Source organism: Sorex fumeus, unplaced genomic scaffold (genome assembly GCF_029834395.1).
Source record: "Sorex fumeus unplaced genomic scaffold, SorFum_2.1 ptg000233l, whole genome shotgun sequence".
NCBI classification, from domain to species: Eukaryota; Metazoa; Chordata; class Mammalia; order Eulipotyphla; family Soricidae; genus Sorex; species Sorex fumeus.
The window spans coordinates 2779544-2803464 of NW_026606290.1; the positions used below are offsets into that span (position 1 = coordinate 2779544).

The window sequence follows — 23921 nt, forward strand, 5'->3', positions numbered from 1 at the left end:
TTGGGTCACACTCAGCGATGCATAGGGGTTACTCCTGGTTCATGCACTCAGGAATTACTCCTGGCCGTGCTCGGGGGACCATAAGGGATGCTGGGAATCGAACCCGGGTCGGGCAGCATGCAAGGCAAACACCCTACCCGCTGTGCTATCACTCCAGCCCCCACCCACGACATTGGAATGGTGGCCTCAGGACTCCCCTGTCTGCAGAGGGCGGAGTGGTCATCTGGCTCCCGGGGTTCGGCGCACAGTTCACCTCCGGGCTCCTGGGAGAGGCAGCGCAGAAGGTTCAGGACGTTTCAAACTAGGAGGGAGCAGGCAGGAGAAACCAGGCTGGGGATGAGCCCTGATGCAGGGGCGAGGGCAGGGGGCAAGATGCCGCCAGGGAGGGGGCTGGGCAGCGTTCAGTGAGGGAGCCCCAGGGGGCCGGCGCAGGCAGGGGGCCAGGCTGGCCTCCAGAGTGCTTGGGGGCTGGGCCTGGGTTTCCTCTGACCTGGGCCGGGTTAAGCCTCCAGCCTTTTCCTCTGAACTTTCTCCTCTGACCCAGAGTACGGCACAGATTATCCTGTGCCCGCCGCACGCACCCGGGAGGTCCTCATGGCCAGCCTGAGCCCCTCGCAGCTGCAGAAGGTAGGGGTTGGCAAGGGCGGGGGTGGGGGGAGCGCCAGGGAGAGTGGGACCCCCTCACCCCAGCTGCAGGCCCGCAAACAACGCACCCTGGGTTGCGGAAGGGGGAATCTTTAGGGACAGAGCCCTGAGGGTTTCAAATCCACCACCCCCCAACTTTTGCACCCTAGTCTTGGAGTGTCCAGGCCACTGACCAAAGCTGAGGTGGGGTGGGTACGAGTGTGCGACACCCCTCTCCCCCACCCCAGGATCCTCCAGGCCTTGCCTGGCCCCAGCCCAGGCCCTGCAAGGGGGCGGATCCCGGGAGAACCGGGCCAATGAGGTCAGACGGCCCCAGTGCCTAGAAGCCGGATCCAGGTCTGCATTCCGCCTGCTTTCCCGCAGAAGAGGCTAACCCGTGGGAATTAAAAGCAGGCCTGGTATTTGTCCCCATGGCAAGAGAAACAGGCCGAAGAGTGCTGAGAGATAACACACACAGCTCACCCTGGTCCGATCCCCCGCATTCCTGAGGGTTCCCCGAGCCCGCCAGGAATTAAGTCTGGAACAGCACGGACTGGCTCAAAATGCAAAAAGAAAACGCAGATGAGCTTAGAGAATATGTAAATATTGCTATTAATGTGCAGCCCTGGATCCTTAAAAGGTCCCTGCCGGCTCAGAGGGCTGGACACCATGTTTCTGTGTGCAGGAGACAACGGGAGGTTACCCAGGTTCCATCCCAGGCACTGCAGCGTCCCCTGAGCTCTGAGCCACCCTAGAACGCCGGTTAGGGCCTGAGAAGCAGCTCTAGGGGACTGGAGCCCTGCCCTGCCCCCGAGAGGCAGCTCCTGAGCAGCTGATCTGGTCACTACTGAGCACTGCTGAGTGTGGCCCCAAACCCAAAAATAATCAATGCAGGGGCTGGAGCAATTGCGCAGTGGGGAGGGTGCTGGCCTTGCACCGAGACTAACGCAGGTTCAACATCCGGCATTTCTATAGGGATCTCAAGCCCACCAGAATGATCCTTGAGCGCAAGAGCCAGGAGTCACCCCTGAGCAACACCGGTGGTGGCCCCAAAACCAAAGGGAGGGAAAAAAAAGTCAATGCAAAGTTCCCGCATCAAGTCCTCTCGGGCTCTGCAGCCACGCCCCTTCTCAGCATTGGCCCCGCCCCATCCTCATCAGTCTCTCTGAGCCCTAAGCCACGCCCCTCTTCGGTATTGGCTCCGCCCTATCCCCGTTAATCTGCATGAACCCTAAGCCACGCCCCTCTTTAGTATTGGCTCCGCCCCATCCCCAACAATCTGCATGAGCCTAGGCCACGCCCTCTTTAGTATTGGCTCCGCCCCATCCCTAATAGTCTGCATGAGTCCTAAGCCACTAGTATTGGCTCCGCCTCATCCCCAACAAGCTGCATGAGCCCTAAGCCACGCCCTTGTTTAGCATTGGCTCTGCCCATCCATAAATTCGCTTGAACCCTAAACCACACCCCCTTATCAGCGTTGGCCCCGCCCCACCATAGCAGTCTCCCGTTACCCGCAGCCACGCCCCCTCCTCCGTGGTTCCGCCCCCACAGTGGGGTTTGAAATTCACCTGGGGCTTGTAGCAGCTCTCAGCTCTTCCCAGTTTCTTCCCTTGGCTTTGCTTTTCTGCAGGGAAGTCCTGGCAGGATCTGGCTGGATCTGGGGGTGCTAACACGCAGGGCTGCCAAGTGTGGCAGAACCCCAGGGTAGGGGAGGGTGTTTGAATGTTCCACAGCCCCCTGTGGGGGCCTGGGGAGGGTCAGTCCTCAGGTCCTGCAGAGTCACTTCAAGAGCAGCCTCTGATGTACCTGCTAAGATGGAGAGTTTTGGGGCGGGAATCATGCCCAATTCCAGCACGGCCAGAAGTCAGCGCTGAGTCAGCAGTTCAGGGCCAGGGTGTGGCTGGACCCACAGGTGTGAGGCCGTGGGCTGGACCCAAGGCACCGCAGGGAAGTCACCAACGAGGGAGAGAGAGAGCTCTTCTAATCTGCTGGGAAGCACACCCTCTCCAGCCTCCCGGATCTGCGGCTTCAGAGAGAGGCACTTCCCACTAAGCCTGTGCCTGAACCCGCCTGGTGACCCGGCCCTCCCGGCTCAGAGCCAAACCCAGCTCCTGCCAGGCCAGTCCCTGCTCTGCCGGCTCTCCGTGCCCCGAGAGCGCCAGTCCCTCACCACACCTATGTTAGTGGTGTGGGGAGGCCTACTCTGGGCACCTGGGTCCAGAGTTTTCCCCACGGTGCTGGGGGAACCATGTGATCCTGGGGTCAGAACCCCAACCTCCTGCATTGTGCTCGATGCCTCGGGCTCCCCTTCCAGTTGTGTTAATGTGAATGAAGACCCAGAGGGCCTGCAGGGGCCCTGGGAGAGGAAGAACAATGGGGGCATCCCTCTGAGTGCCCCCACACGCACCACGGAGGGCAGCCGTGCACAGGCCTGCCCCCCTGTTGCTCAGACAGTGTGTGGAGGGGACCCCTAAGCCTCCCTCCTGCCTACAGTTCCGGGATGACGGCTTCCTGGTGCTGGAGGGGTTCCTGACGGCCGAGGAGTGTGCGGCACTGCAGGAGAGGATCAGGGAGCTCGTGGCAACCATGGAAGTACCCCCGCACTGCCGCACGGAGTTCTCCACGCAGCAGGAGGAACAGCTGCGAGCCCAGGTGAGAGCTGAGCGGGGCAGGGCCTGCACTTTCTAGGGGGCTCAGCCCCAGCCACCCCCAACCCCCCGCAGAATAGCAGCAGCAAAGAAAGCCCCCGAGCCAGGGGTAACAGTGCTCCTGAGTCCAGCCCACAGCTTCCGGGGGCCCCCACTACATCAAGGACACGAGTTCTATTGACTTCTTTTGCTTTGGGGCCCAAACCTTGAAGTATGGTGCTGGGTGTGGGGTCACCCTCCTGCAAGGCCAGCGCCTTTCTCCCTGCACTGTCCCTCCAGCCTCTGGTCACAGATATATGCATTAAGCATTATTGCCCCCATGTCACAAATAGGGGAAAATGAGGCTCGGCCCACATACCCCCAAACCATGCTGTCGGCCGTGGCTCGAGCCGGGAATTGAACCCAGATCTGTATGTGGGAGTGATAGTACAGCGGGTAGGGCATTTGCCTTGCATGCACCGACCCGGGTTCGATCCCCGGCAGCCCATAAGGTCCCCTGATCACTACCGGGAGTGATTCCTGAGTGCAGAGCCAAGAGTAACCCTTGAGCATTGCCGAATGTGACCCAAAAAGACAAAAAGCAAAAAAAACAAACAAAAAAACCACATCAGCAGTCCAGACCAGACACGCCCCCCACCCCCACGCACACCTCCAGCTCCCCGCCTCCCTCGCTCACATTCACACCACGGAGCTTCTGCCACCTGGTGGACAGAAAGGAAATTACAGGAGCAGAAGCCTCGGGACCCAGAGAGGAGGCGCGGAACACGTTTCCTCCCTAGCTGGCTTCTTCTTGCCCCTTTTGTCTGTAGAAGGCTAGAGACAGTCACCCCGAGGCCTTGGCGAGCAAGGGGGCGAACTTTGGACGGGTCAGGCTGCCTGTGAGGATGCTGAGCGGCCAGTGAGGGCGGAGGGAGGATGGGGAAGAAAGCACCGACCCCGGTTGTCAGGCTGGGGCTTCGTTGTGATGCTGGGAACGCCCGGAGTGGGTGCTTGCGGGAGGGCACCCACACCTGCAGGCGCTTGGGGGCTGCTCCCGGCCCAGTGCTCAGGAGCCCATGCTGTGGGACACTGAACCCAGGCCTCCCGCATACAAAGCATGTACTCAAGTCCTGTGAGCCCTATGTCTGGCCCAAGTGAGTATTTTTATTTTACAAGGTTTTTTTTTGTCCTAGACTGGCCTTAGACTGGAGATAAGTACAGCAGACAGCCTGGGTTTGATCCCTGGCACCCTATAGGGTGCCCCAAGCCCCTCCAGATGTAGCACGCCCCGCAAAAAAAATCCATATTCATCCAGTTCCCTCCCCTTTCCTAAGAATCAGTGAAATCTTGGCGTCAGCCAGGTTGCTCCTGGCTCTGCGCTCAGGAATCACTCCTGGCAGTGCTCGGGGTCCTTCTGGGATGCAGGGAATGAAACCTGGGTTGGCCGCATGCAAGGCAAATGAAACACCCTACCCTCTTATCCACTTCCGCTCCAGCCCCTGGTACTTGAAGTCTATTAGTGAAGGGGCATCAACCAAAGCCAAGGTTTTCAGGGATAACTAAGGTAAACTAGAGTTAAGTTCCTGGGGAGACTCCCCATCACTAAAATATTCTCCCCAACTTCTGGGGCCGGAGAGATAATACAACAGGGAGGGTGTTTGCCTCATACACGGCCAACCTGGGTTCCATCCCTAGTGCCCCTTATGGTACTCCAAGCCCACCAAGAGTGATCTCGGAGCACAGAGTCTGGAATCAGCCCTGAACACCACTGTGTGACCCCCCCCAAAAAAAAAAAAACAAAATTAAATAAATAAAGCTTTACTCAACTTCTTTTGTTTCTGAGCCATACCCAGTAGTGCCCAGAGTTTATCCTCGCTCTGTGCTCATTGATCTCCTGGTGGGGATCAGGGGGCCTCTTGGGGGCCAGGGGTTGAATCTGGGTTAGCAACATGCAAGGTAAGTGCCCTCCCCTCTGTACTCTGCCCCCAGCCCCTCCCTCTAAGTATTATTCATTGATTTATTTACTTTGGTTTTTGGGCCACACCCAGTGGTCCCCAGGGCTTTCTCCTGGCTCTGTGCTCAAGGGAACACTCCTGGTGGGGCTCTGGGAACCATAAGCCGGAAAGCAAGCCTGGCTGCAAGATAAGTGCCTTACCCACTATACTATCACTCTGACCTCATAACTTTTTAAAAATAAGTATTTCACATGTATATGGGGGGGGGACCTTGAGCTCTGTTCAGGGGTTACTCTTGGCTCTGTGCTCAAGAATTACTCTTGGGGACTGCAGTGATAGCACAGCAGGTAGGTTGTTTGCCTTGCACGTGGCCGACCCGGGTTTGATTCCCAGCATCCCATATGGTCCCCCGAGCACTGCCAGGAGTAATTCCTGAGTGCATGAGCCAGGAGTAACCTCTGTGCAATGCTCGGTATGACCCAAAAAGCAAAAATAACTAAATAAATGAAAGAATTACTCTTGGTGGGCTCAGGGGACTATATGGGATAATGGGGATCAATCCCAGGTCAGTCACATGTGAGGCAAGTGCCCTGCCCGCTGGACTGTCCCTCTGGCCACCCTCTTAACTATTTTTGTTTGTTTATTCTTTGGGTCATCCCTGGAAGTGCTCAGGGTTTACTCCTGGCTCTGTGCTCAGAGAGCACTGCTGACCGTGGCGGGGGACTGTGAGTTCAGGTGCGCTGGGCGTTCAGTGGCTGAGCCACTTCTAGGCTTCTCCAAGAGAGGCACAGAGAGACGAGGACCATCCCACAGATGGTGGTCCAAACCGCCCGCCTACTGCAGAGCTCTCGGCATACTAATCATTGAACTTCTGAGGGGGTTTGAGAGACAGGGCTGCAGGTAGGTGTGAGTGATCATTTACAGATGTAAAGTGTTTCAATGGAGGCAGTTCTCTCCGGGGGATTAACTCAGGAGATACTCTGTCTCCCTGGGGCATCTATATTGCTTTTCTCTTTCCCTTGCTGCTAGTACATATTAAATAATAACACTTATTAATACTTGCAGTTATTTGGATATACACAGTAAGAGACGTAGATTCCAAAACGTAGTTCTCTGGACTCTGAGGGCAAGCAAGACTTTTACTGTAAAATCCTCAGACAGGGGAGCTGGAGAGATAGCACAGCGGGTAGGGCGTTTGCCTTGCACGCGGCGGACCCGGGTTCAATTCCCAGCATCCCGTATGGTCCCCTGAGCACTGCCAGGAGTAACTCCTGAGTGCAGAGCCAGGAGTAACCCCTGTGCATTGCCGGGTGTGACCTAAAAAGCAAAAAAAAAAAAAATCCTCAGGCAGGTTTAACTTTTCCTTTACCCCATGGGGTCTTCTTTCTTAAGTCATAACAGCTTGCATCAAGACTGTGCTTCTATGCTTTCTAGAATGTACCAGTTCAATGCCAGCGTAGCTTTGCTGCCTCTTTTTGGGGTGTTAGGAACTACGACAACCGAAGCCTGAGTCAAGTAATTATGACGGATGCTCAGGCATGGTTATATTTCAGAGTCAATCAACTCCCATATCTTAAGAGCACAGCATTAATGGCCTTTCTGTGTTTAAGCCGAGAACACTGCTCTATAGTAAAATACGAAAAGGTTATAAGGGAAATGGAAAATCAAGTAATTCATTACAAATACAAAGTCCAGAGTCATCAGAAGGTTTGACTTATAAGTAACCAACCCTGACTTGGGGAATCTAGTGACTAACACAAAAGAAAGTTAAAGATAAACTCAGGTTTAGGAGGGGTGTTCCTAAGAGCACTGTAAACTCCTCTGAGGGGCAATTCACTGATGAGGCCTAAAACACTTAGGGTTAATATCCAACAGAGGACCATATGTGTTGCCTGGGATCAAAATGGAGTCTTAGGACTGGAGCGATAGCACAGCGGGTAGGGCGTTTGCCTTGCACGCGGCCAACCCGGGTTCGATTTCCAGCATCCCATATGGTCCCCTGAGCACCGCCAGGAGTAATTCCTGAGTGCATGAGCCCCGAGTAACCCCTGTGCGTCGCCGGGTGTGAGGTGTGAGCCCCCACAAAAAAAATGGAGTCTCCTGCATTCAAACCAAGTGCCCGGCTGGCCATCCTCACCCTGCATATTTTTGGTTCCCAGTGAGCAAACCGCTAAATCACAGAGATCTGCTTCGTGGGAGCTTCATTGTCTTTATTTGGTTCGGTTTGCGGCCAACCCGGAGATACTCAGGGCTTACTCCTGGCTCTGCACTCAGGAATTACTCCTGGCAGTGCTCGGGGGACCATCTGGGATGCCGGGGATTGACCCTGGGTTGGCAGCATGCAAGACAAATGCCCTCCCTGCTGTGCCGTTGCTCCCACCCTATTTCATTTAATGTCACCAGGAATATTATTTCATTTGATTTATATTTAATTTTTTGGTCTTTTTGGGTCACACCCAGCAGGGGTGCCTCCTGGCTCTGCACACAGAAATTACTCCTGGCGCTGCTCTGGGAAATATATGAGATGCTGGGGATTGAACCTGGGTGTGCTGTGTCTAGCAAAGAAAACACCCTCCCAGCTGTACTGTCAAGCCCCTAGGAATGTCATCATTATCAGTGATGTTTCTTTCTTTCTTTTTTTTTTTTTTTTTTTTTTTTTTTGTTTTTTGGATCACACCCAGCTATGCACAGGGGTTCTTCCTGGTTCATGCACTCAGGAATTACTTCTGGCGGTGCTCAGGGAACCATATGGGATTCTGGGAATCAAACTCGGGTTGGCCACGTGCAAAGCAAAACACCCTACCCGCTGTGCTATTACTCCAGCCCCTATCGGTAATGTTTCTGATGGGTCTCCCAACCCTGATTTCAGTGCAGAGGAGGGAAGAATGGGGTGGGGGAGGAACGCGGCTCAGTTTTGGGAGGAAAGGGTTGTAAAAGGTCCTGGTAGGGCTCAGGGAGAAACTCCGAAGGAAGGGCTGGAGCACGGTGTTTGTAAACCGGTTCATCCTCAGCATGTTGGCTCCTGAATACTGCTGCATGTGTGGACCCCACAAAAACCAGCATGTGACTTATTAGAGACTTCCAAGAAATGCCATCTGGAGCCGGAGTAATAGTACCACAAGTAATGCACTTGCCTGCATGTGGTCGACCTGGGTTTGATCCCCAGCATCCCATGTGGTCTCCTGAGCACCGCCAGGAATGATTCCTGAGTGCAGAGCCAGGAGTAACACATGAACATCACCGGGTGTGACCCCCTCTCAAACAAAAAAGCAAAAGTAACAAGAAATACCATCTATCAGACAGTATAGGGGCTAAGGCGCTTGTCTTCCATGCAGCAGATTCCAGCTGAATCCCTGCCACCACAAATAGTCCCTCGGACACTGCCAGGGGCCACACCTGAGCACAGAACCAGGAATATCCTCCCCACAGAAACCAAGGCTGTGTCTGGAAAGATAGTATAGCATTGGGGCACTTGCCTCGCACACTGCCAACCCAGGTTCAATCCCTGGCACCCCATATGGTCCCCCGAACACTGCCCAGGAGTAACTCTTGAGTTCAGAGCCAGGAGGAACGCCAGAATATTGCTGTAAGTAGTCGTCCCCTCCCCCAAATTAAAATGCCATCCTGGCTTTTATGTATGTCCGTCTCCCCTTCCCCCCACCTGGCGATTTTGGCCAGACATGGAAGTTCCTGGCTCTGTACTCAGGGATCATTTTTGGGGGTGCTTGGGGAACCACATGGTGGTGCCAGGAATTGAACCAGGGCATGTGGCATGCAAGGCAAGTGCCATCCCCTCCCGTCTATCTCTTTGGCGCCCCCTAGTGTCTTGGTGCAGGGATTTCGGGTGGATTTCTCCGTGGGCCTGGTGGCTGTTCTCCTGCCCACTCACAGCCTCTACCCCCAGGGCAGCACAGACTACTTCTTGAGTAGCGGCGACAAGATCCGGTTCTTCTTCGAGAAAGGCGTTTTTGACCAGAAAGGTTCGATCAAAACTGGACCCTGATGGTGTGGGCTGGGTTGGGCCGGGAGCCCCTCCCCCAACCCCCAACTCTTCCCAGGTGGGAGGGATGCTCAGGGCAGCTGCCCGTGGGATGCCAGATACCAGCAATCCAGCAGTCTGTATCTGTCCTTTGTGCTGCAGGAAATTTCCTGGTACCTCCGGAGAAATCCATCAACAAAATTGGCCATGGTAAGTGGGAACCTGAGGAAACTGAGGGCCTGTAGGGTTCAGGGGACGTCGCGTCCACCCCTACCAATTAAGTCAGCCTGCTGCCTGCCCTGCTCTCTGGCCACCTGTCATCTCCTCCAGACTGCTTGTTTTTTTTTCCCTGGAGGGAGCGGGGTGGTGCTCAGGGGTTCCTCGTAGCTCTGAGCTCAGAGATCACTCCTGGTGGGCTCAGGGGATGCTGGGGATCAAACCCAGGTTGGCCGTGTGCAAGGCAAGCGCCCTCCCTGATGGACTCTCTCTGCCTCCCCCCACCCCCCATGTATGTTTTTTTGGGGGCTTGGGAGCCAGTTATGGCTGAACCTAGGGCTCTTTCCTGCTCAGGGAATGTACCTGGCGGCCTCAGGGATCCTATGGGTCCCAGAGATCAAACCCAGGTCAGCCATATGTAAGGCAAATGCCCTACCTGCTTTGCGGCTGTCCACGCCCCAGACTTCTTTCTTTTCTCTTTCTTTCTTTCTTTCTTTCTTTCTTTCTTTCTTTCTTTCTTTCTTTCTAACTTTTTGGATCACACCCAGCAATGCTCAGGGGTTACTCCTGGCTCTGCACTCAAGAATTACTCCTGGCAATGCTCAGGGGACCATATGGGATGCTGAGAATAGAACCCGGATTGGCTGCGTGCAAGGCAAATGTCCTACCCGCTGTGATATTGCTCCAGCCCCTGGCTTCTCCAGTATGGACTTATGCCAGAGGAGAAACGGAGACAAGTGAGCCAGATGTGAGCATGGAGTGAGGAGTGACCTAGGCTGCTTTGGGACGCGGGGCTTGGGTTTTGAGGAACACACTCAGCAGTGCTCATGTGTTCCAATGTAACTTCGCTTGTTTTACTTTTTGGTTTATTTTGGACCACATCTGACAGTGCTCCCAGCTCTGTGCTCAGGGGTTGCTGCTGGCGGTGCTCAGGGGACCACAGAGTCCTAGAGATGGAGCCCAGACCTCCTGTAGGCCAAGTACTGGCTTGAGCGTTTGGGCCCCACCCCAGTCTTGTCCCTGTTCCAGAGTGCACAGTTTAGGCCCAGAGAGGCAGGACAGGGATTGGTGCTTGCCCTGCAGAGGAGCCCTACTTTGATCACGGCCACCACACAGTTCCCTGAGCACTGCCAAGAACGATCCCTCAGCGGGGTTGGAGTGATAGCACAGTGGGTAGGGTGTTTGCCTTGCATGCGACCGACCCGAGTTCGATTCCCAGCATCCCATATGGTCCCCCCGAGCACTGCCAGGGGTAATTCCTGAGTGAAGAGCCAGGAGTGACCCCTGAACATCGCCGGGTGTGACCCAAAAAGCAAAAAAAAAAAAGATCCCTCAGCACCATCAAGAGGGGCCCGAGTGACCGTACAAGAGGTAGGGCGTTTGCCTAGCACACAGCCGACCTGGCTTCCATCCCCGGCATCCCATACAGTCCCCTGAGCCTGCCAGGAGTAGTGATTTCTGAGTGCAGAGCCAGGAGTAACCCCTGAGCATTCAACCATTAATTTTTTTCCTGGGGGGGGGGTTGTACACACCTAGTTGTGCTCTGGGGTTACTCTTGGCTCTGTGCTCACTCCTGGTGGTGCTCAGGTGACCTTATGGGGTGCTGAAGGTTTGAATGCAGGGTGCCTTGCCCACTGTACTGTGACTCTGGCCCCTCAACCCTTAATTTTTGGCATCCCAGCAGTGAAAGCAACCCGTGATGAGAGGGACTGTATGGTGGCAGGTCCTGATCTGGGCTTGATGGGCAGCAGGCCACGGGGTCCTCTGGCAGCCTGGGAGATGGGGCCTTTGTCCTCCAGCCCCACTGTGCAGAAGGGGAAACTGAGGCTCATGAGACAAACGGAGGAGGGGCTGCTGCCGCATGGAGTCGGGTGTGGTCTGAACCCCGGGGGTGAGGAAAGGGGGCGTGGGAGAGGGACCTGGCCCTGCAGCCCCGCTCTGTCCTGCAGCGCTGCACGCCAGGGACCCCGTCTTCAAGTCTGTCACACACTCCCCCAAGATGCAGGTGAGCGCCTGGGGCGGGGTGGGGCGGGGCCAGGCTGCAGCGATGGGGCGGGGCCTGGGCGGAGGCGGTGCGTGATTGGGCGGGGCCTGGAAGGGCGTGTGGGGCGGGGCCCGAGGCGGGGTGTGATGGGCGGGGCCTGGGCACCTGGACCATGCAGCACGTGGACCTCTTCCCCCCCCACTTCAGGCCCTGGTCAGAAGCCTGGGCCTCCAGAGGCCAGTGGTCGTGCAGAGCATGTACATCTTCAAGGTGAGCCCCACCTGCACCTCAGTTTACCCTCTGTGATGGGGCTTATACAAGCTCCTCCATCCAACACCTCCCCCACCCTCACTAACCCCCTCCACACACACACTTTTTTGTTTTGGGTCACACCCAGCAACGCTCAGTTCTTACTCTCAGCTCTGCACTCCGGAATTACTCCTGGAAGTAAGTACTTGGGGGACCATATGGGATGCTGGGGATGGAACCCAGGTCAGCTGTGTGCAAGGCAAACACCCTCCCGGTTGTACTATCGCTCTGGCCCCACAGCTTAAAATTTGCTGAGGCTGAGGGCCTGTGAAATAGCTCACCGGGCTAAGTGTCTGCTTTGCGTTTGCAGGGTCCTCCCCGGGCCCGGGGCTCGATCCCTGGCACCAGATATTCCCCAAGCACCACCAGGAGGAACCCCAACTACAGAGTTGGAGGTGACCTCCCCAGTTGTTTTTTACTTGGGTAGAGAGAGAGAGAGAGAGCTCCATGGGCTGAGCTCCTGCGCTGCATGCAGGAGGCACAGACTCAATCCCCAGAAATCACATGGTCCCCTGAGCAAGTCCCTAAGCACTGCAGGTTTGGACCACAGTCACACACACACACACACACACACACACACACACACACACACTTATGCTGGTACGAGGGAAGGAGATTCCTAGGGCCCTTGCCTCCCTTTGTTACTTCTGGGTTTTAAGGCCCAGCTCCATGCCACCTCCTTCAGGAAGCCTTCCCGCTCTCCTGGGAAGGACCCATCTCTGGTCCCTCTGACCATGGGATTCAGTAGGTTCATCCACTGACCTGGCTGTAACCTCTCCTTCTGCCCCTCATTTCTGCCTGCCTTGCTGGGCATGTCCCCTGGGACTGGCAACCCCCTGTTGGCCGTCCCTGGGCATCCTGGTCATGCTCCCTGGCTGGGTGCTGAACTGGAATCTCAGGCCTTAAGCCTCCCTGGCCAGGCAGGAGCACCCATGAGACAGACGGGGCTCTGGCGCCCCCTGCTGTCCAGGGGCCTCAAGGACCCTCTGTTTCTCTCTCTTGCAGCAACCTCGCTTGGGAGGAGAAGGTGAGACCGGCGGGGTCAGGAAGGAGGGTGGGTGACAGGTCCTCAGTCGGGCGGGCCGGGAGGAGGGCCCTGAGGCTGTGGGCCAAAGGGCTCCTGAGCGGGCAGCGCCTTGGCCGCTGATAAGCAGGTTCCTGGGCCAGAGCTGTCAATCGGGGTGCAGGGCCGGCTGTGCACAAGTGCTACTGGTTCTGCACCCCCAGATTCCTGTGCTGTGAATGAGTTCCCGGCTTCTGACCCCCCGCCTCTGGGTTCTGGCTCTGTTTCTATGATCTTGAGTTGGGAGGGTTCCAGGCCTAAGATTCTGTATTATTATTATTTTTCTTATTGGGTGGGGGCTGGTGTATCTTATACACGGTCTCGGGGTCCTGCCGTGAACCTGCGAAGGAAGGGACTGTGGGGGTGAGTTAGGGTTTATCTATTTATTTATTTGCTTTTTGGGTTACACCCGACAATGCTCAGGGGTTACTCCTAGCTTTGCTCTCAGGAATTACCCCTGGCAGTGCTCAGGGGACCCTGTGGGATACTGGGAATTGAACCCGGGTTGACTGCGTGCAAGGCAAACGCCCTACCCTCTGTGCTATCACTCCAGCTCCTAGGGTTTATTTTTTTAATCTTTTAATGTTTTTGCTTTTTGGGTCATACCCGGCGATGCTCAGGGGTTATTCCTGGTTCTGCACTCAGGAATTACTCCTGGCAGTGCTCAGGGGACCCTATGGGATGCTGGGAATCGAACCCGGGTCTGCTGCCTCCCTGCTGTGCTATTGCTCCAGCCTGGCATTAGGGTTTAGGATTGTGGGGTGGGCCAGGGGAGCTGTGGGACCCTGATCTGGGGTCTGGGGGCAGAGGGAGGGGCCGGGCTCCTGCTGCTCCACCCCCACCCCTGCCCACGCCCCTCCCCAGTGTCCTCCCATCAGGACGCCTCCTTTCTGTTCACGGAGCCGCTGGGTCGGGTGCTGGGCGTGTGGCTGGCGCTGGAAGACGCGACCGTGGAGAACGGCTGCCTCTGGTTCATCCCTGGCTCCCACACTGGTGAGGACCCGGCCAGGCCTGCCTCCTCCCGGATGCCCTGCCAGCCCCTGGCAGAGAGATGCCAGGGGCTGACCTCGCTCTGCAGGGGGCGTGTCCAGGAGGATGGTGCGGACCCCCGCTGGCTCAGAGATGCCCACCAGCTTCCTGGGGACGGAGCCCACCCGCGACCACAGCCTCTTTGTGCCTGCGCCTGTGCCGAGAGGTAGGCTGGGGCTGGCCCTGATCCCCCCCCCCCCCGGGGTGCAGGCGGCCTCTGGGGAGTGTGAGCGATGCCCCTGCTGGTTAGAATGCAGACTCTGGGGCAAGGGAGGTGACCTGGTGGCCTGGAGCACAGGCATGGCATGCAGGAGGGACCCAGGTTCATTCCTCAGTGCCATGCAGTGCCCTGAGCACTGCCAGGAGTGACTCCGGAGCAGTCCTGAGCAGCGCTGGGGATGGCCCCCCAAAGTCAGTTGCAGAGGGGAGATGGGGAGATAGTATTTGGGGAGGGCATTTGCTTGCACATGGCCAATCCCCAGCACTATGGATGGTCCCCCAAACCCTACCAGGAGTGATCCCTGAGCACAGAGACAGGAGTAAGCTCTGAGCATCACTGAGGAGGGAGGTCCCAAAATTAAAAGTAACCAACAACAGAAAACCCCGAAGAAGCAAAAAAACAAAATTTAAAAGAGTCTTTAGCGGGGCTGGAGCAATAGCACAGTGGGTAGGGCGTTTGCCTTGCATGCGGCCGACCCCGGTTCGATTCCCAGCATCCCATATGGTCCCCTGAGCACCGCCAGGAGTAACTCCTGAGTGCAGAGCCAGGAATAACCCCTGTGCATCGCCGGGTGTGACCCAAAAAGCAAAAAAAAAAAAAAAAAAGGAATCTTTAGGGCTGAGCAGATAGCACAATGGTTAGGGCCAAGGAGATAGAACAGTGGTTAGGCCTGAGGAGAAAGTACAAAGGTCAGCGCATTTGCCTTACCTGTGGCAGACCCTTGTTCCATTCCTCAAGCCTCTCTGGGAGTGAGCCCTGAACACAGAACCAGGAGTAGGCCTTGAGCATCTCTAAGTGTGGCCCCAAAACCAAAAAAAAAAAAGGAATAAAGAAAGAAAAAGAATTCATACTCTGCTCCCTCAGGACCATCTCTTTGGGCAGAAACTTTGAGCCTCAGTTTCCCCACAGCAGTAGAGAACATGCCTGCAGGAGACGTGGCGTGGCGTGGATGTGTCCACAGAGCCCGAGTGTGCAGTGTCCCAGCGTGGCTCATGAGGGGGCGGTGGGGGGGTGGCCCTGCAGAGCACTGGCCTAGTGTGCATGAGAGGGCCTGGGTTGGAGTCCAGAAACCCCCAGGAAAGAAAGGAAGAATGAAAGATAAAAGAAGAAAGGGAGAGGGGCTGGAGCGATAGCACAGTGGGTAGGTCGTTTGCCTTGTGTGCAGCCGGCCCGGATTCGATCCCCAGCATCCCATATGGTCCCCTGAGCACCTCCAGGAGTCATTCCTGAGTGCATGAACCAGGAGTAACCCCTGTGCAGTGCTTGGTGTGACCCGAAAAGAAAAAAAGAAAAGAAAATAAAAGAAGAAAGGAAGAAAACAAGAGAAAGAAAGAAAGGAATAAGAAAGGAAAGAAGGAAGGAAGAAGAGAAGGGAAGCAGTTGAACTTGGAGAGCTCTTGGTTCCGCTACTGTCTGGTGCGGCCCACTGGGCACGGGACAGGGAACTGCAGACCCCCTGGAGCCTGGCATTCCTGTCCCAGCCAGAGTGGGGAGGATGCTCTGGGCCTGGGACCCGGAGAGAGGGAGGGGACCTCCCTCCCCACATCCTCCTTGTGCACGTGCCCCCGCAGGCGCCCTGGTGCTCATCCACGGGGAGGTGGTGCATAAGAGCGAGCAGAACCTCTCGGACCGCTCCCGCCAGGCCTACACCTTCCACCTCATGGAGGCCGCCGGCACCGTGTGGAGCCCGGACAACTGGTAGGTGGCTGGGAGCGGGGTCCCCCTTGTCCTCGCGGGCCCCAGCAGGCCGCCTGGCCCCTGCAGCTTGTCTCTGCTGTCCACAGGCTCCAGCCCACTGCGGAACTGCCCTTCCCGCCTCTGTACTCCTGAGAGTCCCGGGGGTAGCCCTGGAGGGCCCGCCTGGCTGCGCGCTACCCACCAGGCTGCGCAGCCCCTGTGAGTGGCTCCTTTCCTCCCGGCTGCACAAGGCAGGTGGGCACCCTCATGGATTCCCCACCTCAGGGCAGCCTCCGAGGGGACCAACGTGCTCGGACCCGCACCCACCCACACCCGCCGTACCTGGACTTCTTCGCCTCCCTCCAATGCTGTTTTTGGATGGCACAAGACACGGAATAAACGCTCCCAGAGCAGCTGCTTGTGTCTCTTTCCTGGCTGCCCGGCCAGGTCCTTCTGTTTCCACAGTACCACGCGCGTGCCCTCAGGCAGCCTGGCCCAGGCGCTCCGCCAGCTCCCCGCTGGGGAGGGCACCCAAGACCAGGACTGGAACCCAAGCCTGGCATAGCTCCCCACCCCGATTTCCCACCCACCATGGGACACCAGACTCAGCCTCCAGGGTCCCTCCTGCTCAGACCTGCCCTAGGAACTGTGACTAGACCCCCAAACCTACCTAGTCCGTAGCCCCAGGGCCCCTGGAGGATTTGGGGTGCCAGATACGCTTGGTCTGAGCCTCCGGGGATTAAAAGGAGAAACCTTGGGGACGGGAGTGGTAACATAGCGGGTAGGGCGTTTGCCTTGCATGTGGCCGACCTGGGTTCGATTTCCAGCATCCCTGATGGTCCCTAGAGCACTGCCAGGAGTAATTGCTGAGTGCAGAGCCAGGAGTAACCCCTGAGCATCGCCGGGTGTGACCCAAAAGGAAAAAAATAAAAGGAGAAACCTTGGGAAGGAGTGATGGGATAGCGGGGAGGGCATTTGCCTTGCACACAGCCAGCGAGCTGGGTTCAATCCCCCACATCCCACATGGTCCCCTGAGCACGACCAGGAGTAACTCTTGAGTGCAGAGCCAGGAATGACCCCTGAGCATCACCGGGTGTGGCCTGAAAACAAAAGAAAAACCCGTTTGAGGAGCCCTGAGGTAGCTCAAGGAGCTGAGTCAGCTTTGCAGGCAGAAGCCCCAAGTTGACCCCAACCCTCCCTGGTCCCCCAAGTGGTCAGAGCAACCCTGAGAACCGCACCAGGACCGTATGCTATTGACCAAGGTCCGCTCCCTGACACCCCGTTACGGTCCCCACAAGCCCTGCGAGGAGTGACCTCTAGTGTGGCCTTTCCTGGCTGGCCCAGACTTTTGTTTTGCTTTGGGCTCACATAAAACAGAACGAAAACCTCAGGAGACCGTTTACAGCACAGGAGCCAAGCTGGCGTAAGCCGGAGGCCAGGCAGCGGTGGCCGTCCCCAGCTCAGTCAGCAGGGTTTGAAGCCCAGGGCTGGGCTTGAGCGGGTCGGCTCGTTGCCTGGCCTCCACGTCATCCCCTTTCCTGCTGGGATGGCACTCAGCAGCGCTGGTGGGCAGGACCCACGCTCCTCAGCACTCCATGCTTGGTTTCTGGCCGTGGTGGTTTGCGCCCCTCAGGCAGGCTGTGAGAACTGGGGAGTCCGCTGTTCCCTTTCTATCTGTCCAGTGACAGCTGCCCAGTCCCTGCTGTGTGTCCTGCGGCACGGACATGAGGGAGCTGGGGTTAGGAAGGCCAGTCTGGAGTAGGGGCCCTTCTGAAGAGCCGTTCTGAACTTGGGAAACGCTTACCAGCCCCTCAGTTCCAGCCTCTTTTCAAGAGAACAGCACAGGGGCTGGAGCAATAGCACAGCGGGTAGGGCGCTTGCTTTGCACATGGCCGACCCGAGTTCGATTCCCAGCATCCCATATGGTCCCTTGAGCACTGCCAGGAGTAATTCCTGAGCGCAGAGCCAGGAGTAACCCCTGTGCATCGCCGGCTGTGACCCAAAAACCAAAAGAGAACAGCACAGATTTCGGACAGTGGCAGGTGTAAGAGGGTCTTGGGGGGAAAGACCCTGGACAAGCACAGCAGCTTACTTTGTAGCACTGAGTGGGGGCCGGAAGTGGGGCCGTGACACAGGAAGTCCCCCCATCGCCGCCATGCAGGCCAGTCCACCCTCTCCCCTTGGACGCTCCTGAGCTCGCATGGGACAGACCACATGCTTGGCCCGTTTCCGCTTGGCTTCTCGCAGAAGCTAAGGGAATAAAGGTCATTGTCCAAGGCCAAGGCTGTAAAACGCTTCCATTTCCTGGCTGTTCGCTGGGGAGGAGACCGTCCATTGCTGCATCGGTGGGCCCTGGGCTGGACGTTTTGCTCATCTCCCCTCCCCTAATGCTCACTGCCCCCCCGCAGGTCGGCTCTCCCTAGCCCCATCTGAGGCAGGTGAGAGACTCAGAAGGGTTCGGTGACAAACCCCTCCCCCGTCACACAGCCAACAAGGAGAGACAACCGAGGCTTCACTCTACATTGACAGAGGAATCTAAAGGGTTAATCATTCTGCTACTTCCCTACAAGTGGGGGGCAGAGGGGCCCCTGCACACGCAGCTTCTCCCAGTTGTGTGCTCTCCGTCCTTTTGGCTTTGTGAAACACCACTGACACCGAAAACCAGGAGAGCTTCGTTTTTTTTTCCTTTTTATTCTGGATCTGAGTCAACTGAAAAAAAACTCAAGCTGATTTGTCACCCCGGGGCTCCAGTCACCCCTCCGGCCCATGTCCCTGTTCCTTCTCTTGCGGCTTGCTATGCCATCAGCAGGATCAGGAGGTAGAGGGGCAAAAGGAGATTGTCTATCTGTGTCGTGTAGGCTTCGAGAAGGGACACAGTGCTGATGGATCCCAAGATCCAAGCGTAGCTATAGTTGAGGTCCACGCCAGTGTCAAAGATTAAGATCAGAACCACAGAGATGATCTGGGCGAATATGGACGTCATGGTCCCCTCGAAAGTCTTCTTGGTGCCCGGCCAGCGGATCTCCCCCATGGTGCTGCCGAAGATGGAGGCCACGGTGTCGCCCACGCCCACGGCCAGGACCCCCGCGTAGGGGACGAGGGCCCTCACGCCGGGCAGGTTGTCCTGGGTGCAGGGTCTGGGGATGAGCCAGATGGGGAGAGACATGCCCAGGAGCAGGTAGATGTGCGTCAGGATGAGCGGGCCGCTGTCTCGTTCGTCCAGGAAGAGGGACAGGAGACTCCGCAAAAGGTGACCCAGGGGCTTAATGCGGAAGTAGCGCACGTACTCCAGGAAGATGAAGACGGCCAGGCACACGGTGGCGGCGACATAGAGCAGAGGCCGGTCAAAGATGATGCCTGGTATGTAGGTGGCCACCACGATGAAGTGGAAGTACTTCCGGGTGATGGTCGGGGCCTGGTGCTTCTTGGATTCGGAGGACGACCGCTTGGCATTCTGGTACAGCACCACCAGGCAGGCCAGAGCGGCCAGCAGGGACCAGTAGGCGAGGAGATAGATGCGGGTGTCGGTCTGGAAGAGGAACTGCAGCAGCCAGAGCAGGGGGTTTCTGCGGATGAGCCGGTGCAGCCAGGGCAGGACCACGCCCAGGCCCAGCACGCAGCTCATGAGGTGGAAGAAGATGGACGAGGCCCAGGTGTCCGAGTCCATGAAGGCGAAGAGCATGCTGAAGAAGATGCCCATGAGCACCATGCCCACCACCACCACCAGCAGGAAGAAGTCCACGGGGTCGCCCTGGTTCTCCGCCACCGAGAGCGAGCGCTTGATGAGCTGGTTCAGCACGAAGCTGATGCCCCCCAGCACGAGCAGCGCCTCCCCGGGCGTGAAGCAGCGCGGCAGGAGGTAGAGCAGGATCATGTTGAGATAGACGAATATCAGCAGGACCTCCAGGACCTCGATCACCTCGCCCACGCTCAGCGAGTGCTTCATGATGTAGACGATGACGCCGCCCGCCAGGCCCGAGATGACGCAGGTGTTGGTGGGCATGGGCCGCGTGATGCCCAGCGCCAGCACCGAGGAGAAGAGGGCCACGGCCATGCCGGTGGCCGCCACCACGATGCCGAAGCGCTCAAAGTAGGGGTTCTGCGCCGCCAGGCAGCGCTCCTTCATCACCAGGCCCAGCAGAGGCATGACCATGGAGGCCGGCAGGAGGCCGCTGTTGGCGGACATTCGGAACTGGAAGACGGCGCTGCCTTGCTGGAGCAGCCGGTCCCACTTGTACTGCACGTAGAAGGCCTGCACCGCCAGGGCCACGGCGCACCACGAGTATCGGTCCCACACGGCGGCGTGGATGCTCAGCACCACGGCGAACACCACGGCCGCCTCGGCCAGCACCGACCCGCTCAGCGGCGCCGCGGCGCCCGCGGCCGGGGCCGCGCACTTTCGGGTCATGCCTCGAGGCCGGGGCTTCCCGGGGCCGAGGGTCGCCTGGGGCTCTGGGCACGTCGCCCCCGCCGGGCGGCGACCCGCCCGCACGGGGGTCTCCCCGCCGCCCGGACGCCGAGGAGGAGGAGGAGGAGGAGGAGGAGAGCGCCACCGCAGGTCCCCCTCCGCGGCCGGCCGGCCACACGGGCCCCCTCCGCCACCTCCCGCCGCCGCCGCCGGAGACGCCGCCCCTCCGCAGCCCCGCGGAGTCTCACGGCCGCCGCCGCCGCGCACGACGCGAGTTCCCCGCGTCCTTGGGCGGCGCCATGTTGGCCCCGCCCGCCGTCACGTGGCCCGACGCTCCGCCCCCGCCGTCACGTGGGGCCGCGTCGGGGGCGGGGCTGGAGCGCGCGCGCGCGAAGATGGCGGCGGCCGCCGGCGGGCCGTGCGTGAGGTGCGGGGGGCCGGGCGGCTCGGCTGGGCTGGGGGCCGCGGGGGGCTCGGCGGGGCGGGGCCGAGGGCCGGGGGTCGCGGCGGCGGCGGCGGCGACGGCGGGGCGCAGCCCGGCCGGGCGGGCGGGCGACAGGGCGGGAAGCGGTTGCTCCGAACGGTCCCCGCGCGCGCGGGCCGCGGAGGGCGCTGGGGGGCGCCGGGCGGTCGCCTCAGCCCCGGGCTCCGGCGGGCGCGACCCCTCGGCGACCCGCGGCCCCTCTGCGCCGGCCGGCCGGACGGAGCCTCTGCGGGCCGAGCTGGCCCCGCCGGCCGCCCCGGGGCCGCCTCTCATTCATCCGCTCGCGGGCCCGCGCTCGGGCGGGCGGGCGCGGGCGGGACGCGCGGGGGACGGTCCGGCGCGGGGAGGGGCGCGGGAGGGAACGCGCAGGGGCGGTCCAGCGTGGGGGGGGGGACGCGCGGGGACAGCTCCGCCGCTGCGCCTCCTCTCAGCCGGCTCCCGCCGTCTCCCGCGGGCTCGGGTCACGCAGAGCTGCGGGGCGAGGTGTGACATCCGGCAGCAGTCACCCGTGTTATAGCTTAAGTTTCAAATTCTCATTATTTTTGGTTTGGGGGCCACACCTGTGGCGATGCTCAGGGCTAGTTAAGCCCCTGGCTCTGCTCTCAGGGATCACGCCTGGCCGTGTTGGGTGGGGGCTGGGGGGGGGCACCCTATAGGATGCCAGGGACGGAACCGGCTCAGCGTGTGCAAGGCGAGGCAGACGCCCTGCCCTGCCCGGTGTCTTGTCACTCCCGCCCCTGTGTGTTTTTTCTTTTTAATGGGAAAGAACAAGGGGAGGAAAGCGTTGTTGGTTTGTCTGCAGACTGCTTTGATCCTCCCCAGAGGCCTCCAGCACTCTCCTAGGTGGAGGGGCCCTCAGGCTGCTTCCTGCACGGCCCCTGCCCGCAGGGTCATTGGGCTTTATTTGGGGGTGTGGGAGCCCACTCCTGCTGTTCTCCGGATGCTGGGTGCCAGGCGTGCACACTCAGGCCCCAATTTAGGCTCAGCACTTTTGAGACCTCCTGGGCCTTGTCCTTTCTTTTGGTGCTGGCATCCTGGTGACCAACCCCCTTACTGTTCGGAACAGCCAGACAGCTCAGGAAGAGAAGACTTGGTTTTGTTTGTGGCGCCTGCTGATCTGCAGGCAGCCTCAGACTGGTCCACTGAGCACCGGAACCTGTTTCTCCACATCAGGACCGAGGTTTGGGGCATTAGCTTTGTGTGTCAGACACATAAATATGGGAGTTCGAGCCATCGTACGGCGGGGTGGATCCAGGTTCAATCCCCAGCATCCCATAGGACCCCGAGCAGTTCCGGGAGTAATTCTGGAGTGCAGAGCCAGGAGGAACCCCTGAGCGTCACCAGGGGTGACCCCCCCAAAAAAATAACAACCCCCCCAAACCCAAACACATAAATATGGGATCTGGAGCCATAGTACAGCGCTACCAGCGGGCACTTGCCTTGCATGCAGCTGACCCAGGTTCTATCCCCAGCACCCCATGGAGTCCCTTGTGGTTCTCCAGGAGTGATCCATAAACACACCAGATGGGGTCCCTGATGCCCCCTGCAAAAGAGAATAAAATGCAACACTTTTGCAACCTCAGTAGTAACCAAATTACAAAACAAAAGCCCAGTGAGTCAGTGGACTCCTGTTGAGGTGGCCCTGGGGCCCCTAGCAGGGCCTGTGTAGATGATGTGAATTCTCCTGTCAGGGTTTGGCAGAAAACCAGTTGGGATGCTGGCATTTGGGGGAATGGGGTGGTGTCTCTTGTTCTCAGTTAATGTGTTGGTAGAAGTTGCGGGGCATCCATGAGAACTGTGGGTTGACGTGCACCAGAGAGGTGACCTCATCCTGGGAAGCAGTGCGCTCTGGGCCTAGGTTGCCCTGATTTGTTATCTCGGTGAGGAACGCAGCCGTCCCAAGGAACTGCTGCAGAAGCCTGGCTCCGTCTTAGCTCTCTACCAAGAACCACACAGGGTCAGGGAAGAACTTGATCTCTCTTGGCAGTGTTCAGTCTGAAGCTTCCGGCCACATGGATGCGTTTGCTGTTGCCGGGCCTGCAGTTGAACCCAGCACTCTTGCGCTTAAATTTTTCTTTCCTTTTGAGGGGGGTAGGGGGCAGACCCATCACAGTTTGGGTTACTCCTGGTTCTGTACTCAGGAATTACTCCTGGTGGTGCTCAGGGTATGAGATCCTAGGGATCAAACCAGAGCTGGCCGAGTGTGTAGGGCAGGTGCCTTACCCGCTGGGCTGTCCCTCCAGCCTGCCCATGCACTTCACCACTTGAACAAACATTCCCCGTCCTTTGCATGGATCTCTTTTTTTTTTGCTTTTTCGGGTCACACCCGGTGATGCTCAGGGGTTACTCATGGCCTTGTACTCAGGAATCACTCCTGGAGGTGCTCGGGGGACCATATGGGATGCTAGGAATCAAACCCGGGTCCGTGGCGTGCCCTACCCGCTGTGCTATCTCTCCAGCCCCTGTATGGATCTTTTTTTTTTTTTTTTTTTTTTTTTTTTTTTTTTGCTTTTTGGGTCACACCTGGTGATGCACATGCACAGGGGTTACTCCTGGCTCTGCACTCAGGAGTTACTCCTGGTGGTGCTCAGGGGACCATATGGGATGCTGGGAATTGAACCCGGGTCGGCCGCATGCAAGGCAGACGCCCCACTCACTGTGCTATTGCTCCAGCCCCCTGTATGGATCTTTCTAATGTAGATAATTTACTATTTCTGTTCTAGCCCTTTTTTTTTTTTGGTCATTTCTGTTTGTTTTTAGGTCCACATCTAGCTGTGCTCAAGGGTTACTCCATTACGAGCTCTGTACTCAGAGATCACTCCTGGAGTGCTGGGGGACTGTACTAGCCTAAAGACCAGTCCCGACAGTTTTACTGGGGTTTTTTTTGTTTGTTTGTCTTGTTTTTTAAGTTTTGGGGCTATATCTAGTGGTATTAGTGGCTCAGGCTTTGGAGGTGGCTCTGGGTGTCGCCACATCCCAACTCTGGCTACTTAGTTTTGGTTTTGGGGGCACACTCAGCTGTGCTCAGGGATCGCTCGTGGCTCTGTACTCAGGAATTACTCCTGGCGGTGCTTGGGATGCCAGGGGCTAAACCCAGGACAGCTGCATGCAAGGCCACTGTCCTACCCTCTGTATTATCTCTCCAGGCCCTTTTATTTACTTATTTTTTGGTGGGGGGAGTCACACCTGGCTGTGCTTAGGGACTGGCTCCTCCTGGTGTGGTGCGGGGAGAGGGGGCTCCTCGAAGTGCTTGGGGTGGCATCAGGGTTCAGCCCTCTCACAGTCGTGTCGGGCCTTGAGCCATCTCCTGGCCCTGCTGTCTAAAGTCAGAACAAATTGTTTCACA

The 23921-nt window shown here is 58.0% G+C and overlaps 4 protein-coding genes across 5 annotated transcripts in view; 2 read left to right on the forward strand and 2 right to left on the reverse strand.

The window, feature by feature from the left end:
• SH3GLB2 (SH3 domain containing GRB2 like, endophilin B2) overlaps positions 1-23921 on the reverse strand; it is an 89858-nt gene that overhangs the window by 7824 nt on the left and 58113 nt on the right. The gene's annotated exons all lie outside the window — the stretch shown is intronic.
• On the forward strand, positions 475-16087 carry PHYHD1 (phytanoyl-CoA dioxygenase domain containing 1). The gene is made up of 11 exons (XM_056108905.1): positions 475-627; positions 3118-3276; positions 9111-9186; positions 9348-9395; positions 11351-11406; positions 11593-11655; positions 12700-12721; positions 13622-13750; positions 13836-13952; positions 15578-15704; positions 15791-16087. Exons 1-11 carry the CDS (start codon positions 595-597, stop codon positions 15834-15836), a joined length of 876 nt encoding a protein of 291 aa, XP_055964880.1. The 5' UTR covers positions 475-594; the 3' UTR covers positions 15837-16087.
• DOLK (dolichol kinase) lies at positions 18363-20216 on the reverse strand. Its single transcript, XM_056108900.1, has one exon. The coding sequence runs from the start codon at positions 20089-20091 to the stop codon at positions 18478-18480; it is 1614 nt and encodes a 537-aa protein (XP_055964875.1). The 5' UTR covers positions 20092-20216; the 3' UTR covers positions 18363-18477.
• The window catches only part of NUP188 (nucleoporin 188), a 48612-nt gene continuing 45149 nt past the window's right edge, over positions 20459-23921 (forward strand). Inside the window, exon 1 of the mRNA XM_056108893.1 lies at positions 20459-20518. Within this exon, the coding sequence (XP_055964868.1) occupies positions 20487-20518 (32 nt within the window). The 5' untranslated portion in view covers positions 20459-20486. The remainder of the gene's footprint in view (positions 20519-23921) is intronic.